We start from the raw sequence: 22,488 nt of genomic DNA on the forward strand, positions 1-22,488 counted from the left end.
ACTTCGCGTATTATTTGCAGTGGAGGTGTTATTTTTATATTATCCAAACCGTTGGATAATATAAAAATAACTCCTCCTTAAATCTATATAATTGTGTGTGATACAACATTAATGAAAATCTAATGAATGGTTTTTTAATAAAACCAATATGAAGATCATTTAAAGGGAAACCGTCTTTTTTCCATTTGATCTTTTACTGACCTTGTAAGTTTTGATAGTCTTGGAAACCCCTTTTTGTATTTGTTGCAATGAACTTTGATATAAAAAAAAATTTCGCAAATAATCTACGTAGGTTCTTGTACTCGTACTGAGCGTATCGCATTTCGGAAAACATTATTTTCAATTTAAATTTAAATGCAATGCAGGTGTAAACTACACAAATTTTTCTTAAAAAAATTTGTGAATAAACAGAAGAAAAAGTAAATTCAGAAATAAGACAACTTTTTTTTATAGATTGAAGAGTTTTGTATGAATTTTGTAAAGCGCAGAAATGAAAATAATGCTAATTCTGCAAAAATATACAGGGTAAAAGGAAATTTTAAAGTTTTTTAAAATAAGGAACTTTTATATTTTGCAAATTTGAATTTAATTGGCTGCTTTGTAAAATAGCTTGAATCAATAGACTCAATATGCTCCATTTAACATTAAGATTAAAGGCTGAATTTAACATTAAGATTATAGTCTGAAATAAGAAAACAGTCTGTGCAAAATTTCCTTATTAAAAATGCAAAAATAATTGGCCCTGATTTTCAAATTTTTTTTATATTTAAAGATATTAATGTCAATTACCTATGTAATTTGGCATGTAATTGAAGTATAGGTCGACATAATTTTCTTATGAATATTTTTATAAGTTAACATATGCTATCTTTTTTTTACATCACTGAAATTTTTAATAATTTCCTTTTAAAAAAACCGAGTTCAATTTTGTATAGCTATTTTGTCTTTAATTATTCTCTTAAAATGTAAAATTTTTTTAAGAACACTATTACAGTTTCATGTTTAGTATTTTCACTTTGTTTATGGCGTGTATATAAGGCCATTGTGACAACTTGAAATTCAGAACACTAATTCAATGTTCTTAAAAAAAATTTTCACATAAATTGGCTTGTTTATAAGAATGCATGCGAATATTTAAATAAAAGTGACATATAAACATATAGATGTGAAAATGTATATACGAGTATAATATTAGGTCTCTCATGTCTTGTACGTAAGTTTTATGTTATTAATGTCTGATTTAATTTTACAAAAAAAATATTATAAAAGAGATTCCGGAATAATTTTTCTTTCTGTAACTTTTTTGATGCTAACAAAAATTTTGGTTTTATCCTTCTTCCTTTTACAGAATAGTAAAAAAGGAAGGACATGCAATGTACTTGAATACCTATATTTTTAAAATTTTTGTTATAATTCTGTTTTTACTTAATCATATTCTAGAAAGTGGAAAATGCATTATGGTAAAGCTGTGTCCATTCATAAAAAATTAGAATAAAAGAAATTAATTTTTTTTTTCTATCTGAGTTTTTCACAGTTCGTTTTAGTGTTTTCACATATGGAAATTTCTGTGAAGTTTTTAAAAGTCAAAAAATCTAAGTTAAAGTAGAATAATTTTAATAATATGATATAGAGTGTATAGTTTCAATTTTTCGATTTGATATTAAAGCAATTTATAATTAAAATTTTTTCAGAACATTGGAATTCTTACAACTGAAAGAGGATAAAAAGTACGAAATCAGTCAGCAAAATCTGATGTGGCCAGCACATGACCGACCGCAATGTGTTTTGTCTAGTTTAATGAAAATATTACTGGAGATTATTAAAGTGCCTTTTCCACACTTCTTTTCATTCTTATGGACTTTAGTATCCTTTTAGTTAACATAGCTTTTAGTTAAATATTAAATTTCAAGGAAATTTCAGTTTAGAAATAACTTGAGATACATGCGTTCACATTGCAGATGAACAGTCCGAGAGATCAGATCGACATTTCACATTTCTATAAAAGTAGTTTATTTACGCTTCCCTGCCATGGAGAATTTTCTGAATGTATTTCAATCAATAATTTTTTATATCAAAAAATAATTTTCATTTTTGACAGAGAAGTCATTTTCGCCGTTTTATCTTCTCCATTCAACCTAAATTTGCTAAAATATTTTGTAAGGTTTAAATAATTAAATTTTTTTATCAAATCAAATTGAAAATTGAATTGAATCCGTTATTGAATTAAAACATTTATAACTATTTTAATGCACAAACATAGCTGCGAAGTAATAAATAACCCGATACAATAAATTTTGTATTTTTTTCAAAATTTCTCATTGAAAATCCTTAAAGTTGCACAGGTATCTTTTATTAAGATTAAATGATAATGAACAAATATACTCTTCTTATGCGAATGGGTGTACACTTGTGGGCACGTATTTAAAAATATTAGCTCCACATTGAATTGAAAATCTAACGTAAGTAGGTAAACAAAGAAAAATCAAATACCCGAACTCGATAAAAAAAATTGTGTGTAAACGGAAAGGAAACAAGAAATGTTAGTTTTCTTTTTTTTCGTTTTTTGTTTTATTTTTCCTTTTCCACTGCGATAATAATGGATAATAAAAAAAAATATAACCGGAAGGAACACTCTGTAGTAAAAGATAACTTTGGAATACTGAAATATTGTATAAATTTAATTTCAACGTAAGAAACAGACCTGAGTTTATCTTTTTATAATACTCTGCCAGCGAATAATACAACTAAAGAAAAGATTGAATAAGGGAAAAATAAAAAAATGGGAAGAAAAAAAGAGTAATATGATTCGAAGCTGATTTTGAACAGAAAATTTAAAGAAGCATTTTATACAAACAATTTCTTTTTCCCGATTAACTCATTCGGGGCATTTGTTGAATTTTGTTAAAGAAAAATTTTCTGTCATGGGTTTTAAAAATTTTATAAAAATTGTAAAAGAAAAGGAAGGTAATCTTAAGCAAAAAAAAGTTGTAAATTAAACATTTTTTTAAAACGTTACTGAACCGGTTTTACGCTTTTTAAAAATTAACAAAATTTTACAACCTATTTGCAAATTAAAAAATGTTTATACAACCAATATTTTAAGGCCTTATTGCACCAATAATTTTTTACTTTTTTTTAAAATCAATTAATAAAAAATTTGCAAAGTTTTTTTTATCCGAAGAGTCGAAAAACTAACAAACTAATTATAATAAAAAAGTACCTTTTCAAAAATTTAAAAAGTAGAAAGTTGTTGGTCCAGCTGAGCCCTGATTAAAAGTTTTATAAATTTTTTATTACTTGTTCGGAAATGTATGATGTGTATAAAATTTCTTAATTTTAAAATAACGATTGAACTTTTTGTCATCTATAGTTGCTTTATTAACATCAGACGCTTAAACATTACAGAGTTCAGTTAATCTAAAATCAAATACCTATATGGGAAAAATGTTTAAGTCGCCAATATGTTTTTCGATTTTCTAGAATTAAAATATAAACATTCGCTTAGCTTTGGAAAATAAAGGGTTAAATCGTTTCAAAACAAAATTATATGCATAAGTGTAAGTATAAATTTAATATAATTTTGCTTTTCTCATTTCAATTGTCGAGTTGGTATATACTAAATGGATAGTGTTAAAATCATTTTAAATGTAAATGTTTCAGTTATGCCCCACTTATATACTTTAAAAGAGAAAAACGAAAAATACAATATAGAAGAAAAATTTAAAATTGAAATTATTTTGAAAATTTCATATAAAAATTTCCTATTCCAATGTTAATATTTTCCATAGTATAAAATGCTGTACGTAAGTATGTATGTTGATGTATTATGTACCTAGAAGTTATTTGATTATCCTCAGTTACATTTAAGTAAAATTCTTTTTCTTTTCTATCAAATTGATCTGTTTAAGAAATTCAAGCAATACGTGGTACAAGAGTCCTTATAATGTTATTTGATAGTTTAATAATGTATAGTAACGGTGGGAGAATAATTTCTAGTTTATATAAAATTTATCTGATTATGTATTATACGAATATACTATATTATGTTTATTATATACATTATGTTAAATTTGCCTATGGATTACACCAAGGTGAATCGTCAAAAATGTAAGGATAATAATCACCTTTCTGGTTCTATATTAATAAAAGAATCAGCAAAGAAAACAGTGTATGGACTGAGTTTCATGTTCTCTCCTTTTACTTGTACATAATCAGTTCTATCGAGATTTACTATACTTTTATCTTATTTCCTACATATTATTCAATTAGATTTAAGATGAATACCGCTATTATGGTTATTTTTTATAACTTTTCTTCATTTTAAAGTCGAATTCAAAAGGATAAAAAAAACACTCGGTTTTTTTGCATTTTAAGAAATTTTAGTTTGTATGTGAAGTTAGGTATTTTGTTTAGTGCAGTTCTGTAATATTTTTGGTATTACGAGTATGTTAAATGTTTTGTGAATACATTCACACATATATACATACGTATTATAAAAAATTTCATACACATGAAGTATTTTGAATGTATTTTTTCACTTATTCAAAATATGAGCTACAAAATGTAAGGAATTGTATGAAAAATGGTTTTTATTTTTGTTTATTGCAAGAAGTTGGTTGGAAAATGCATTATTATTATAAAATTTTACTGTAGTTCGATTGAAAAATGTATGTAGTTTGAAAACAGCTGTTTCTATATCATTCAGTTAATGAAAAAAAATTTTAGAAATTTGATAAAGGATTTGCAATGATTTTTGTTCAGGAAAATAAACAATAGACTTCTTATTTCTAAAAATTACAATGTTCTGTCATTTAGATTGTAGATTTGAACAATCGGCAATCATTGGATTCCGATCGCGTATAAGGATCTATTGTACTTCTCTCTTATGTCCTGCAGCACCGGCTCGAAACCCACTCGCCTGCTGAAATCGAGCACCCTATGAGGTCCGGAAGTCGCAACATGTTCTTAAATTAATTCTGAATAGTATTTTCTTGAGTGATAATCCGAATTAGAGATCTTGGTCGACTAATCTTTGTTTTTTTTTTCTCATAAATTAGTAAATTCTGTTTTTGTTGGTTTTTTTATGTTTTCAAAAATATCAGTAGCGAGTTAAGAAAATTAATTATATTAATATTAAAAATATATTAATTTTAAGTTTCATAAAATTTTCGAGATTTTATTGGAAATGTGCAAACAATTATATCCAAAAGTTCAAAACAAATAATATTATGTAATTGCATTTGAGCAATTGAGGGTGTAGTTCTTTTTGTAGGTTTTCTTTGTGTAAGTGCCAATAATATTTTATTTCAAATATAATTCTTGAAAGGCTCTTGCAATGTTTTAAACTAAAAAAACTAAGTGCAAAATATTGAGGATTCATTTTTTATAATATTAAATATTGTCCTAGCCGACCTAGACCGTTGAATACATTCTCTTTATTTTAGTAGCCTGAGACACTGTAATATGTGTATTACGTACACATAATTATACTTATACATTATGATTATCTAAAATCTAAATTCAAAATACAGATCATATGTTTTGAAAAACTCCCTTCAAAGGTCAACAAATATTTATATTTTTCTTAGAATAAAATTTTCATATGTCTCTTCTAAATTGATTCTCTCTTTATAATTACAATAAACCATAAAAAAGTAAAAAAAAATAGAAAAAAAAAACAAAACAACAAATTTAATAAGGGTTTTTTCTTCCATAACTTGAGTAAATTTTTATTTGAAAATTTTTATTTCCTTACCATTTACATAAAAACTTAATTAATGACTTTTCCATTAAACATAATTTTCACTCAATATTATTCCCCAATGGAATTATTATGATGATAGGAAGAATTTGTATACAAAAAAGAATGAATCGAAATTTTTTAGGGACATATGGAAATTTTTGTCTTTACTTTATGTTTTTCTTTTTTTTTTTTTTCTTGTTTAGGAAAATTACTTAATTGAAGAAGGTCTGGAAGATTTTCTTTTATGATATAAAATTGAAATTAAGAAAAGCTCACCTACATTAATAATAATAATTTTTTTTGTTTTTGTCTTTATTGTTTTTCTTTTTTAATAATTCAAAGGACATTATCGTCATTTCCAGATAATATCCTTTAACAATATAATACAACAGCAATAATTAAAACATAAAAACATGGCAGAAAAATAATGAATTAATACCAAAGCCCAAAAAAAAAAGAAAAGATAATAAAGAAATAAAAACATACATACACATATTACTGTGTGGATATAAATTTTTAGAAATCCTTTTCTTGTTGTCATTTTGACTGTATTTGTTTAGTTGAATGTAGATATTTTGTTATGTAACGAAGTAAAAAAAGGAAAAGTTGGTTTGTAAATAAATTTCAATCGCAAAATATTGGTTTTATCTACAATTTTTTTCATGTATTTCTTTGAAATTAACTACCACAATCTTATGTTTGAGAGCTGGCGATAATCTGGGTAGATAAACTTTATTTTGCGTATACATTTTTATTACAATTCAGGGAGACAATACGAAAATTCTATCGAAAATACGTTTATGGGACTTATTTTTGGGGATTTTGTAGCATAAGGCGTTTGGACAGAATCATCACAAATTTTTGAGATCGCTTAAGTCGCAATACAAATTCTGTGTTGAAGCTGCGAATTTCTTTTCTTCAAAAGAAAAGTTTTCAATATCTTGATTGGAATAACCCGAATCTTTCGAATATTGCGTCTGATTTAATAATTTATAATTTCTATATGAGTTTAAGTGCATTAGTTACCCTGCGCTTTAATAATGACTAATTTTTATTTCCGCGGATAATAAACAAATTAAAATTTACCATCTACATTAAAAGTAGACTATTAATTTGAGAAAGAAATCAGAAATTTTTCAAAAGTGCAATAAATTATTTTTAATAATTTTGCAAAAATAATCGGTTTTGTACTTATATTTAAAAGTTGAAAGCTGATTTAAATAAATAAATATTTGTTTAATTTCTTCTTTCTTAAAGAAAATTTCCAAGAAAATATTTTAAATCCCCTATTTTTTTTAATTCATAAAAAAATATCATGAAAACATTGTTACATAATCAACAAAAAGGAATATTTTGATAAGGATATTTGAATTTTTACAATAAAAAAAATTTTTTCTGTTGTGTTATAAAAAAGGGTTCCTCTAATCAAACTTTTAAAAATTTTTTTCCCTTTGAGATTTTTGTGTTTCATAAATTTCCTATTCGACTCTTCTTGCAGTTTTTGGCTTGTGTTTTTTTTTTTAGTTAAATGAAGAAAAAACAACCTTTTGAAATTATTACTTTTCTTAAAGTTGTTAAAAATCACAGCATTCATCAGAAATAATAAGAAAAAAGAAAAACAAAAATTTTTTTTAAGCATTCGCAGTAAACTTTTTTTTCCTCCTTCATATTTTCCAAAACGATCCGTTCAAAAATGAATTTTTTTTGTTGTCTTAAAAGCCTTAAGCAACTTTAAGACATTTCTTTTCTATTTTTTTTTATTTTTGTTGTTTTAGAACATGAAAATTATTTAAGGTTCAAGAAAATATAGCGTTGGGTAAAAATATATTTTAAATTATCTTAGGTGACATTTAAAAGCACTGAAATAAAAAAAAAAATAAAAACAAAATAAAATTTATTCGCACATTTGCAGCGATTTATCAAATTACTGACACTGGCACCTCCACAAATTTTGCTACATACTTAGTAGGTATTTTTATTGTAGTTCAAAAAGAAAAAAATTTCTATTCAAACTGTTTCGTAAACAAAAAGAATAGAATTTTCTATGGGATGATTTTTTTTTTTCTAAATTTTATTTCTCATAAATATTCTCAAGAAAATGGAAAATATCGTTTTTCTTGAATGCAGTCGCATTTAAAAATTTATAGATATAAAAATATTGTGTTATCAATTTTTTAAAGAATTTAAAATTTTTTATTTTAATTATTTTGGATTTAAAGAACTAAAAATAGAGGAATGTTATTTGTCATAATTCAAAAATTTTCATTATGAGATTTAATAACCAATACCTCTAGTGGTCTAGAACACTACCTCTAGTGTTCAGAATTATCACAAATCTAAGTATCCATCTAGGTATAATGCATTGAATTTAAAAATTAGCCAAGCAAGTTGCCAAGCTCAAAATCAAGAAAATGAAAATGAATTTTTTGTATGTCAACATTTCTACAATATTTTGGTGTTATATTTGTTTGAGGGGGGGGGTTGTATTGTCATTTCAAAAAACTAAAAATTTTCTAGAAATTGAAAGATTTTAAAGAACTAATCGTAACATCTTGCATTTCGGGCATAAGTTTTTCCTAGTTGCGTGAAAATGTATATTTCTTAATCGTTATTGCATTTACTTGGTAACAGCTGATATAAACGAGTTTATGGATTTTGTTAATTTGATGGATATTTAAGGAGGATTTTGTATTAGTGCATTAAATTTGCATAAGACTAATTTCATAATAGATGAAGCCTATTCTTGCTGAATTTTAATTTTGGAAGTATATAAGGAAAATTTTGGACGTCCGTTAATAATTTGCAATAACCACTAATATCTTCACTCCCAACGGTTTATGGAATTTATCTCTTTTCGGAATTTTACAAAATTGAATCATTTATGTCACAAAATAAAAGATTATTTAATGAAGCTTAATAGATGGCAGTTTCCCTTTCAGCAAATGAATATGTGATCGCATTCATTACTTCAATGTTTTATGAATTTTTCAAACAACAACCGAATACACCACTTTATACTATAAAATTTTGAATATACTGAATAGAGTCTCAAGTAACTTAAAATAAAATAAATTTTCCCTATAAGATTTTATTTCCCTTCTCTATGATTACTATGAGTTATATAAATTTAAACTGTCCGGAACATAATAAGGAAATGAAATATTTTTTGTATAAATTGTGATAGTTATATAGTTTTTAAATCTTCTTAAATCCTGAAACAATTGAAAAAAAACACCAAATGAAAAATTTCATAAACTTAAGAGAAAACAAAAATCTCAAAAATGCATATTTTTTTTTTTTTTTGAAAGTTATGAACACAGGAATAGTGGCAAAAATACCATAAAAATTTTATATAAATCTTACGAAATTTTTATTAAAAGAAATTGAAACATAGTTTTAAAGTCCCAATTTTAGTAAATAGAAATTGGAAGTTTTCTTCTTAAATGTTAATAAAGTGTTATATAGATACAATGAAATTGAGTAAAATATTTTTTTTATCTTGTATCTTTTTATTGAAAAATTTTAATAGTATGCTTTTATTATATAAATTTTATAATATTTAAAATTTAAAATTCAAAAAACGTACAAAATATTGTAAAAAAAATTGAATAAATTATAATGATTGGTAATAGATCCTTTAAAAAGGAAAATATTTTCAATATAAATGTGAAAAATGTTGTCTAAATATAAAATTTTTTCTTTTTTTACGGTCACATTATATTTATTGGTTATGACTTGAAGGTACGTTTTTTTTTAAATTGAAATTTGATTTTTTTATTATAATATATCGAAAAATTTTTTATATATGTATAATTCGTTATGAATTTGAATTATTTTAAATTGGTAAAAGAATTAAAAATAGCTACATACATTTTATAGTTTACCCTAGCAATTGTAAGATATTTACATCAATATTATGAAACTATAAATTATTTTTTTGGTATGACTAGTAAACCGTGGTGGATTTGTTTTAAAAAAATCCTGGTTAGAATAAGGCCACCTTATTTTCCATTGAAAAACTTTTCCGAACTGCTTCAATCGGGTCAATTTATATTTTGTATTAATTTCAAGTTAGCGCACTGATTATTTAAAAAATACCCAAATTTTGATATAAAGATATTTTCAGTAAAGTTTTCTAATAAAAGGAAAATATGCTTAGGGTTTAGTGAATTTAATCTATGAAAATTTTTCAATTTAAAATTTATTTTGATATTCGATTTGCAATTTAACTCAGTACCTCATTTACCTCAATGGGGAAGGTCTGAATTGATTGAATTTCTATAAATTTCAGGAAATATATTTTTAATAAAATTTATTTTGAATGAAAAATTCCATCTTTTTGAAATTTTTTCTTTCAAACAGCAAAATAAAACTCCAAGTTTTATATATATATAAAAATATTTTTAGCTATTTTTAAATGCAAATGACTTAAAACATAAAAGGACGGTATAAATTTTCTTTCTTTCATATGAACTCTATACATTGAAAATGAGAGTTGCCCCTTCTGCGCGGTGGCCTTTTAAAATTATTCACATATTGCTTATACACCAATATTAATATACCTCCTCATATATTAAAAAAATAAGAAAAAATATTCAAAATGAAATTTTGCTTATGTTTTCATTTGTCTACTAAAAAGTTTCTGAATTCTCTATAAATAAATAAAAATTAGTTTTGGTTAACATTAATAACATTACCTAAACTTAAGGTTCAAAGAACAAAAATACAAACGTAACAATAATCTCATACTCCTGTTCGTCTATCACTTTTTATTTTCGTATATTAAAGTATTCTGTGATGGCCTTAATAATATTATTAAATTAAAGAGTGAGCGGTTTAATAAAAGAAAAACAAAGAAAACTGTCATGTTTTTTAAATTTTGAGCTTGTAATTTTAATTTTTACATTGTATTGTTAAAATTTAACATTCCATTATGACCATCAAAAACTTAACCTGTAAAATAAAATTTAACATAAGTTTCCATCAAATACATGTAAAATACAAATACATAAATATGTACGCATATACGTAAAGTTTATACAACAGAAATAAATAAAACTTCCCATTCTTATAGGAAACATTCTACGTAAAAATGTTATAGGAATGTTTTCTCTTGATTTTCCAAGAATTTGCAATAAAAAATTAAAAAAAAGTTTCAAGAATGACATTTATATTAAATTTGTTGGAGGTGGTAATAAGTTACAAAATCTCAAATATCTTAGAATTTTTTACCTGTATACATGTATACCTAGGTATACATACATAAATATTATAATATTTTCCTTGTGTTGTCTTAAAATTTCTATTTAAATTTCAATTTCCATTTAATCAAAAATTATTTTATAGAAGATACACGAATCTACAATAATGTAAACATTTTTATATTACAAATTAAATATAAATTTAAGAACGACTATGAATGACAACCTGTCAAATAAAATTACTTTTATATGTATATAAATCTGACATTCTACAAATTTTTTGTAGAATTATGTTCACTTGTACTTTATAATATTATAGTTTAGTTTTTTTCTTCTAAAAGCCATTAAGCAGAATGAAAACAATAAATAATTTCGAGATTTAAATTTTCCATGATTGTAAGTAAAATTCTATGCCCTCGAATATTAGAAAGTTGGTTAGAGATATTCATTTTTGATCTTCAAATTGAGACTATTTTTAAAATAAGCGGTGTTTTTAGCTTTTAGTTTTTAGGCAAGTTACACACTTGAAATATATTGGCTACATTTTTACTGCATTTTCACATTCTTTCCGATAGATGGCTTATAGATTTGATCTTATGACTAGTTTCTGCTAAATTTCTAGGTTATTGGTATAATAATATTTAATAACAAAATATTTCTATAAACAAAGGCGTTCGATTTAAAAATTGCTAGCAACTACTCTGGGAATAATTAGGATTGTTACTTAATGGATCATACAATTTTATGTACTGAGCAGTTTATTATATTTATCTAATAGAAAACTTTTGTTTTTGATTTTTTACTTCAGCCAAACCGATTAAATGTAGATTATAGAATGGGGCGATGATGCACCGTGACCTAAAAGATCTATTGTGCCCACTGGTCAGGACCCGCCCAAGCTGGCCCTACTATCACGGACCAATCCTCCACACTCGCTGAGAAGATGCACCGAAGTCTAGAACGGAGCTAGACCGATAAGTACCCAAAGAATTTTTATTTATTCATTTAAGTTAAAATTTGAACTTGACAGGGTACCTTTATACCCTTTCTATATTGCTTTTCAAATCCATTAAACTCTCAACTTTTCTATAAAATTCTCACATTTTTGATTTAATGTTGAAATTCACGAAATAAAAACTTTTAAATTTTTTTTTAATTTGGTTTTTAACCTCAATTTATCAGTCAAATAAAAGAATTAAACTTTGTCAAAAGTCATTTTTTTTCATCTATCATTCATATAAATGTCGCAGACAATAAGTTTTATTTGATGCCACTTAATTAAATTTAACTGCCTAAAGGTATGCTTTAAGTTAGATAAAAAGAAAATTACATAAAAAAGTAAAATGGAAAACCAAGACTTTTTATACAAATTGAAATTTAAAAGAAAAAATAAATTCAATTTTTTTTTAAATTGTACGGGCTACGTTAGTTCTTTTTTTGCTTCTTGTCCCCGAGCGGGTTACGGAAAATGTTTCTAATAAAAAATTAATCATTTTATTTTAGAACAATTGACAAGTTTTCCGTCTCCTTCATACATTGACAAAAATCTTACAATTTGTAAATTAATTTTAGAAATTTTTTCTTTTTATACTTTTCGAAAAGTCATAATAGATAAACAGGAAAAGATGAAGAAGTAAATGCAGCATAAAACGAAAAAAAAATTTATAATGCATTAAAATTTTTCCTTTTTTTTTTGTTCTCAAAAAATTTCTTTTGTAAAGGTGAAATCATGTTGAAGAGAAAATTTATGTCAATTCTAACTTTAAATAAGGATAAGAATTTTACGATTCAATAACGTTAAAGTTAATGGGGGATGAAATAATAAAAAATTTTAAATTAATTTAATGATTTTCAAACGTATTAAATTTGGTCAATAATGACTAAAGGTTAATAATGGCCTTTGTCTTGTAACTTAAGGTTTTAAGGTTTCGAAAAAGGAGAGAATTTTAAACTATCCTTTGAACTGTGAAACTGCTTTAGTAAGTTCGATTTAAATAGAATGATCTTAGAACTTTCAGTCAATTTTCATTAAAGGTAAAAAAGACTCTATGAACTCGCTCTTCGTGTGTAATTATGTATTTTAGAATTAAATGAAATATTATATGAACTTACAAAATTCGTAATTCCCTTGCTTTTTTTCCTTGTATTAATAGATTTATAATTAAATAAAAGATAAAATGAAATCACCCCTCTTCTTTTTGTTATTAAACGTTCAATTGATCTTTTTGCATAACTAGTTTTCTATTAACATCACTAGAAGTAGTCTCAAAAAAATTACCCAAAATTATAACAAAAATTCTTTGTTGAGTCCTTATAAAGTTCTAATATCTTAATATGGGTCAACAAAATAATAATAAATAAATTTTAGCAGCGATCAACCGTAAATTGATGGTAGAACATAAAACCATAGAATGTTGAAAAAGAAAACAAGTCATCAGGAATTTTATTTTTCATTTCGCAAAAAAAAAAGAAAAAGCAAAGAACACAATAGTTTATGATGAATTATTAAAGGATTTTTTTTGTTGTTTACTTCTTCTGTACTGCCTTAACCGTTATTACATTTTCTTTTCACCTTTTTTGAATTTCAGTATAAAATGAAGTAGTATTAGGAAATTGATATTTAATTTAGAATTACTATCAAATAATATTAAAACATATAATCCAAATATGCATGTAAAGATTTAAGCTGAAGACTGAGTCGGCTACGTTTAATTACAAATTCAATATATCCGACCAAATTGCGGTGTTAATAGTTGAATTAGCTTTAAATTTAAGGTTGTTACTTTGTTAAAAGCGGAAACTATTTAATAACTTTCCTAAAATTTTCTTTGTCAAATTTCAATAAATAATAACAAATTTCTAATTCAATAATTCTTGAATATCACATTGATTATCCTAAAAGTAATAAGAAATAGGTAATTCAGAATGAGACCATAGGTAGCAGACCAGAAAAAATTATTTAAAATGCCCTACAGACAACATGTCGCAACTATTTCTATTTTATTAATAAATGTTTAGCAAACATCTTTAATAAAATTAATTGTTAAAAATTTTTTAGAAAAATATCCCAGAATTGTAATTCCAAACCGTTCATTATATTTCTCATGAGTTCTTTTTTTCATTTCAATAAGGAACTCTTATATAAGTGGGCACCTATATTGTATTTGAAAAGAAAAAGAAATGGAGAGTCTTAAAAGTATAATAACAAGCAATAAAAATAAGATGAAAGTTTACAAAGAACAAAAAAAGAAAAAGAGTCCTTTTCAGTAATAGATGGTTTGGAATCCTCATATAGAAGGCAAAAGAATAAAGTAGAAAAAATTAAAAAATAAAACAGAAAAGGGGTAAAAAAAGTAACTATTTCGTTCACTAAAGAACTTAATTTGAAGTAAAGTTATTGTTATGCGACTGAAGCATTTTTCTTGTTACACAATTTTTTTCCCCCTTTTTTATTTTTTCTTGTAAGGATATTTTTGACATATCATGAAATAATTTTTTTTTATGCTTCTGTTTATTTTTTCTCAATTGTTGTTTTGTACATGCATGAAATGGTTGTGCTTTTGTAGTTGGATTTTATTTTTTTCTTTTATTGTTTAAGGAAAATAAAAAAATTTTTCTTTTTTTTTTGACATATTTAATTAATTAAGAGCGCAACCTAAAATCGACCTAACGCTTTATAAAGAAATTATTATTTTGTTGTTGTTGTTGTTTTCGCTTTTTAATAATAAAAATTCTTCACGGTTTTTTTAGTTTTAAAGATTTTTTCATCACATTTTAAGTTTTGTGGACTTTTAGAATTTCATATAAGAATAGAAAAGCATTTTAAAAGGATTTTGAACTCAATATTGTGTAATTAATGTTATGCCGATGAGCATATGACCGATTAAGTTGAATTAAGGTGCACATGTAATGGGTATAAAGAATATGAAAATTTTTTCGCGGTAGTACAGGATTCATTTAAAGAGATTTTTTGTATAAAATTTATATTTTGTTTATTATTAGTTGAAAATTTTTGAATATACTGTGAATGTATTTGTTATCGCTAATATTTTTTATTGTTATTAAAGAAAATATTAGCTATTATCTGCGTCTAGATCAACTGCATAGCATAGCTGTGTTTTTTTAGCGATGCATTGGATTTGTTTTTAAATGAGAAAGCATTCTTAATATTATGTTTTTGTTCCATATCATAAATTCGGGATGCAAAGTTTAAAACAATACTTGCATATAAAAAATTGAGTGCAAAATATAGACTAAGAATATTTATTGAGCTTAATATAAAATTTTGAACATGTTTCAACATATATGCATATTCATTTCATATTCTTTTCATAATTGAACAAATCTGTGCCCTATACTGCTTATTTTTGGTTATTTTTAAAATTTCTTTATAAAAGTAATTCTTTAACATCAAATGTTGTATTTTCCAGGTAAATTTCGAAATTAACTTCTACAATTTTTAAAAATTACTAAAGAGAAAATGAATAAGGTAAGAAAAAATTTTTCTTCTAATGCCGCAACTAATCCTTAAATTTACAATTATATTAATGTCTCTTTAAATTTTCTTTTGCTTCATCCTATATGTATGCAATCTTTGAAATTTTTTGGTAAATGAATGGAAGTAAATTCGTTTGTTTCAACTTTATTTAACTTGAATGTATGTGCAATTTGAATTTGATTTACTTAACATTTTCGCATTTCATTATTTGAAAATTTTTTATCTCAAATTTATTTGGGATATAATGACTTCAACATTTGACTTGCTCAAATTTTTCGAATTAAACAAAGTAATGACATTTATTATCTAAAACGAACGATTCTATAACTTAAAAAAATCAGCCAAATTAAACAGAGTATCTAGTGTTAATATTGAAAGTTACTTTAAAACTAAAATTTCCCTGTGGATTTTAAAATTGCACCGACCTTTCTTTATCCACAACACTCTCTTTCCAAGAATTTTTTTCAATCTAAAGTTAAAATAAAAATTTTAACAAAGACTTCTGTCAAATGGCTTTCATTTGAGTTTTTCAATTTTAAATTTTAAGTAGAGTAAACAAAAAAAAAAATTTTTAAATTGACTTTGAAAAGTAAACTTTTCTTTATCATAAAGATTTTTGTTCTTGCAATCTCAAAGTGTTTAGTACCAATGTTGTTGTTAAATTGCAACAAGAAACAAAATTTTCTTTTGTGCAATGCTTTGAAGAACTTTGTTTTCCCTATATAAAAGTGCAGTTTTAACGTTGTACACCAAATATAATATTGTGTTGAAGAGATTATTTACTTTATTGGAAATTCTATTAAAACTTTATTGAAATTTAGTGAGATATTGAAGTAAAACTTACTGGATTGTGGAAGATTTGTTTAAAATAGTAAAAATGTATATATATAGAAAACTATTCATGGGCATTGCCCATTCAAAATTTAATTTTTTGCTTTTAGCGAAGTTTACAATTTGTTATAAAAATGAGAAACTATTCAAATTATCTCATTTGTCTATGATTTTATCTATGATGTTTCTTTTAAAAATTTCCTTACTTTTTGTTTAAAAGAATATGCAAATAAATAAATATCTAAATTTTCGAAACTTAAAGAGATTCTAAGTATTTATTGATTATGCCGAAGTAATGATACTTGTTCCACTTTGCAAGGGCAAGAACATGTGCTGTCATTATGTTTATAATTAAAATAACTCATTTCATTAGAAATCTTAAATTTTCACGCTGAAGTTTTTTTTTTAAAACTTCGCTAACTTATATTTTTGTAGCTAACTTCTAATTTCTTGTTATATTATTTTTGTAGCTAACTTCTTGAAAACCGGAAAAATGTCCTTCATAAAAGGTACTCAATCATACTAAATATTTTTCTATTAAAATATTCCCTAAGTTATCTAGATTCAGCTATATCCTTGCATTTTTTATAAGTGTTAAACAGAATATTTAATTCCATTATGTTGCAGAACTATTAAGGACCTTTCTACATTTTTTTAATTGTAAATAAGAATGTAAATTAAAAAAAACAGAATAGTATCTTTCACTTAGTTCAATAAAAGAACTATATACATTTTGTTTTTTAACAATAAAAGGCTTTAATTTCGAAAATTTTACTATAATTTGGCAATATTACAACATAATATTACATAAGTAATTTAAGTAGTGGAAATAAATTTACATATAAAATTTCATCAAAATCGGTTCAGCCGATCTTGAGATACACGCGTGCACACACAGACCGACAGACCGACAATCCGACAGACCGACAGGTTGCTAAAAATAGTGTATTTACCCTACTATGGAGAAGTACGTTCCCACCGAAAACTCGATATGCAAAATTTGTTGCCGTCACATAACCTACCTATTGTTACACAATACGGTCGGTAAAAATTCACATATAATATGAAATAAAAAAGTACTTGACTACATTTTAAAGGGCTTTTAAAGAATTCTTTCTATTACAATATTTACTAACACTTTTATATGACCGCGTTGTATGGTCTTTGTGGGTGTAAAAGACCATTTCTCAAATTCAATTGTAGGTAACTTTTATTTTTTCTTTTCGAAACATTTTACGTTAAATACAAAGTATTGTTTTTATATATTATTTTTAGTTTTATCTAGAGAGCAAATACATATGATACAAATGCACGTAAACATAAATGACCTGACAAATTGCCTTTAGGTAACCAAATATGCACATACATTTTATATATATTTTTAATTACTTTTTCTTTTTTAAGGAATATTAATTTACTTTTTGATTCTCAGAGAAAAAAAAGCAATTTGGTGTCAAGTATACTTTACCTTTGTGTGCATGTTTTGACCAACAGACCAAACAAAAATGTTTATTTTCATTGAGTTCTTATTATTTCTTTAGAAACCAATTCAAATACTCATACATATTACATGCTTAGTTCAAGGTCAAGTACTTTTATATTATGTATATATATTATTAATGGCATTATGGCTGTAATAGCTTTATATAAATTGCGAAACTTTCATTACAAACTGTTTTATCATATTTTTTGCCAAACTTTTTTTAGGATATTTCTAGGATGTTAATACACATACAGGACCGGTACTAACTTGTTCGTCGCCCTAATCGATGTCTAAAATGCATTCATATTACGTAGAAATATAAATAAGGCGAAGGGTAATCAACGAAATTCTCTGCAAGGCAATAATCCTTCAGCATTCAAAAAATATTGATATCCAGCAAGAAAATTCTAAAGTTATATTTTTGTATCTGAAGTTAAAAGTAATTATTTTAGATGATAGAATTGATTAGAAGGGTCACTGATTGAATATATTAAGGTACTGTTAGCGTTTACATGTACCACATTCTAGTTAGGTTTGTAATGAGCGGGTGAATTTCTTATAATTTTTATTTTAATTTTTTCGATTAACTACAAGGCGAGGAATTTTACTAGCAAAATATTGAAACAAGTAAATTTTTTATTTGGAAATTATAGTAATAGTGCGTTATTTGTCTGTAGATATATCTACTCACATCTTCAGACTCTGATGCATTAGATTACACTGAATGCAAAAACAAAACAAGTAGTTTATTATCCAATGTAAGCCCATCTACTTAAATGATAATTAGTTATCTTTGTGAAATGACACAATCAAAAATTTTCTCAACACAATATTTTTCGGTCGCTTATAACAAGCAATCTCATTGAAAGAAACGAAACATACATACATACATATGTGCATATGAATATAAAAATTTTCTTGGAACATTATTTTTCAGAAAACTTTGGAATCTAAAATTTTTATTTTTATCTTAATTTCTAGATTATGAAAACTTAAAGTATTTAATAAAAAAGAATAATGTTTATAAGTCTACTCACTCGTTATAAATGATAGCACGAGGATCATATCTATTACCACTTGAAACCACTTCATCTCATATTCCTCTGACCATTTATAAAGTCCTTCAAACTGTTGAAAGTTTTCGTGCCACTTTGTTAACGTTTCAGCTTTCAATTTGTTATTTAATTTGTATTCGGTTTCGGGTTTTATCCAAAAAATTGTTTCAAAACTTTTTCTAAAAGGTCTTGGTGAATTTTCTGCATACAATCTCCTCTCTTTCTTTTTGCCTTAATTATTTTCGTTTTCTTTTTTATTTTGTGATTTCTAAAATTAATTCGATGTAAAATTGATTTATTTCAAATAGGTGTTTGTAGTTGCTTATACTTTTATGATTTCTTAAATTTTTGTAACTTTTTTTTTTTTATTTTTAAATTTCGTGAATTTAATTTTTTTTCTTAACTACTTTATGATGTAATTTGCTATCTTTTAATTTGTTTCTTAAAATTTCCGCTTGCATAATAATTATTGTATTGGAGCAAGTAGCAGTTGTTGTTGTTGATTTGAATATGTTGTTTCCTATATTGGCCCATGAAGCCAAAATAATAATGTAAAAAACCAAAAGTTTTTAATAATTAGTATATAGGCCTTCAAAATTAGTTTGCTAAATTTGATTTTTTTTTTTGTAAATAAAAAAACAATTAATTTGTTTTTTTATAATATGGCGGCGTATAGTCACGATGTTTTCATTGTTCCGTTTTGTTTTTAATTTGTTATTCTTTATTTAATTATTGTTGAAAAATTTAATTTTAAATTTAATATCTGAAATGAGAAATAAAAAAAAAAAAATTTTAATTATTAAAATTGATTGCTTTGTGTGGCCTACTTAGTAAAAAAATTTATTTAGAAAATCTTTCAAATTATTCTATTACAAATTATATTATTTTCATACGATAACAGTATGAATGATTATAGTTGCTTCGCCTGAGCGAGTGTGACAATTTGAATTAAAAAATTTTGAAAAAAAAATGTCCTCGTATTTTTAACTAATTTTTCGAAAATTATTTCTCTAACATTTCGCATGAGTATCAGTCGATACCGAATTATACCCTGTACCTTCATAACTTAAGCTTTGTTTTTGAAATGTGTACTATTATTTTTCCGAGTATACAAAATTAGCTTTTGGAGTTGTATATAGTAGCAACCTTAATCAATGCAGCCAGTGTTTCCACTCGATAAAAACAAAATCTAATTCCAATTTCGAGAAAGAAATGTATCCAAAATGTATCCAACCTCTTAAAATAGCATTATTATACTAAGTCGTCTTATTTTGTGCAAATTCCCATAATTATTATTAATTTGCTTTATTCCACAATATGAGTTTTGTTGTTTATAGTAAATTCTTTGAGAAAGCACATACAACTTTTATTACATTTTAAATGTAAAAATTAAAGTAAGAAAAACATATACATATATATGTTATGTAGTTATTGAACTATGCGGTAAAGACAATTCACCATGAAAACGGACAAATTTCAAAAAATACTCAAGTATGTACAGCCAATGCATTTTCTATTACACCTAGGTTATACTAAAATAATTCCGGTACGGTCTTGTATAAATGTTCTAGATTTGAATACAGGAAGAGGCAGTTAATAAAGTATCTTTTTCACTTTCTTCTAAAAAATTTGGAAAACTGCTTAGAAAAGCCAGCAAATAACATTTATTGAAGATAAAGCAACTTCGCGATTTAATATTAGCAGCATTTTAACTGTTTTGTAATATTTATTTAGTGTTTAAAAAAAAAAATGTATCCATATTTCAAAAAAATTTTAATATGTAGCCAATTTCGGCATATTAGCAGATTTGAGTATCTTTGTATCACAACACAAATTTAAAGCAAAAATGCATCCAAATGGATACAATTGTATCCAAGTGGGAACGCTAAATGCAGCCATTTTATTTTATAATACATTTCGGAATGTATCTAAAATGTAATTGTTTGCTGAATTTCATGTAAATATCTATATACATATATTAGTTTTTGAAATATTTAAACATTTCCTTGAGTTGTTCGCAGCTACCCAAACCCTTTGGTTAAGTCGATCCAATTAACATATAATAGGACCCGTCCTTGGCAGCAAAGGATTTGTTTGTGAAAGTTTGATGGTGCTTGCTTTATTTGTTTTTGAGTTATCGTGCGATCGAACAGACGGACATGTCTAAATTAATCTTACACTGAGCAAGAATATATAATATACATTTTCATATCGTAGACAACTCCGTCATGTGATTACAAATTCCGTACCAAAGTTAATATACCCTTCTCGAAGGTGCAGAGTATAAAAACAAAATTAAATTACAGTAAACGCGCACTAGTACGAACTAATTAATGGAAGAAGGGGTTCAGTAAGCAAAACCGAAATGTTATTATGTAAAAAAAGATGCTAAACTGGTTAAAGAAGATTTGGAATGTTAATTTGGTTGTGTTTTAAATAATATTATATTTGTAGTCATTACAATATAAATATTTTATTTTCGTATTTTGGTATTACATGTTTTTATTTTTCATGTCAAAATTTGTGTTCATATAAGTTGTCATTAGTTTATGCAGTATATATAGTAGACAAAGAAGTTTTGGTATAGATAACTGATAGTTCATAATTTATGCATATATATAAAAATTGGGAATCTACTGTATTTCATTAGGTAACTTTCATTACTTCGACGTAATACTAAAATAATTAAAAAGAAATAAACCTTTTTACATTTTGTCTGTTCTAGTTATCATTCTAACACAAAAATGCTTTTTTAAAAACTATAGCAACTTATTAACAAAAATATTATCTCTTATTTCAGGAGTTTTGAGTATTTAATTTGATTTGAAATCTTTTTAAATTATTATTAATTGTAATTTAAATCAATACTGGAATTTAATTCTTCAAGTTTAATTAAAAGCTTATCAAAAGATTATGATTTTATAGGCCTAAAAAATTTCAACTAAATTCAAAAAAATTTACAATCAGAATGAAAAATATTCAATTTGTTTCATCACTTTGGTTTTTTTTTTGCCTTTTATTTTTGTAGGGAAACGTATGTTTTTTCCAAAATTTAAATAAATTTTTAAAATGGAAATAAGGATATTATAAAAATCCTCTAGGAAGAATTTTTAAAATTAAAATAAATGAAAATGTATTACCATACAATTTTTAATAGAGTTCATGAAAATTTGCATAAATTACAAAAAACAAAAAAAAGATTACAAAATGCTTGAAAAATATTTTAAACTGATTCAACTCCAGGGTCTACACCTACATACCTACACAAACGAAGAAAAAGGAAAATGTAGATTTTTCTTTTTAGTACATTAAAACAAAAAAATTCAAATAACCAAAAAATTTCTTTTCTTCTTTGAATTGGCATTTTGAGGGTAACCAAAAGGAAATGAATAGAAAACCAAATATTTTTTTTTCTTTTAGAAATTTTTACCACAAGTACGTATGATTTTTTTTTTATAAACATTACAAAACCTATTCAAGATGTGAATTCGCATAAATAGGCCCATAATGTTATATGAGTACTAAGTATAATTACATGTATACACATATATAATGTACATATTATGGATGTACGCATAAGACAGTATTTTATAGTATATATGTATGTATGTATGTCTGTACACAGATTATTACCATATATGTACATTTAACATGTAAAGTGAAGACCGATTTTCTTT

General features: G+C 24.9%; 1 protein-coding gene across 1 annotated transcript in view; it reads right to left on the reverse strand.

The window, feature by feature from the left end:
• Positions 1-19,585, reverse strand: part of LOC129618734 (acetylcholine receptor subunit alpha-like) — a 108,477-nt gene extending 88,892 nt beyond the window's left edge. The window contains exon 1 of the mRNA XM_055533694.1: positions 18,794-19,585. Coding sequence (XP_055389669.1) covers positions 18,794-18,848 — 55 coding nt within the window. The 5' untranslated portion in view covers positions 18,849-19,585. The remainder of the gene's footprint in view (positions 1-18,793) is intronic.
• Positions 19,586-22,488: the final 2,903 nt, after the last annotated feature.

Source organism: Condylostylus longicornis, unplaced genomic scaffold, assembly GCF_029603195.1.
Source record: "Condylostylus longicornis isolate FDR11 unplaced genomic scaffold, ASM2960319v2 ptg000010l, whole genome shotgun sequence".
NCBI lineage: Eukaryota > Metazoa > Arthropoda > Insecta > Diptera > Dolichopodidae > Condylostylus > Condylostylus longicornis.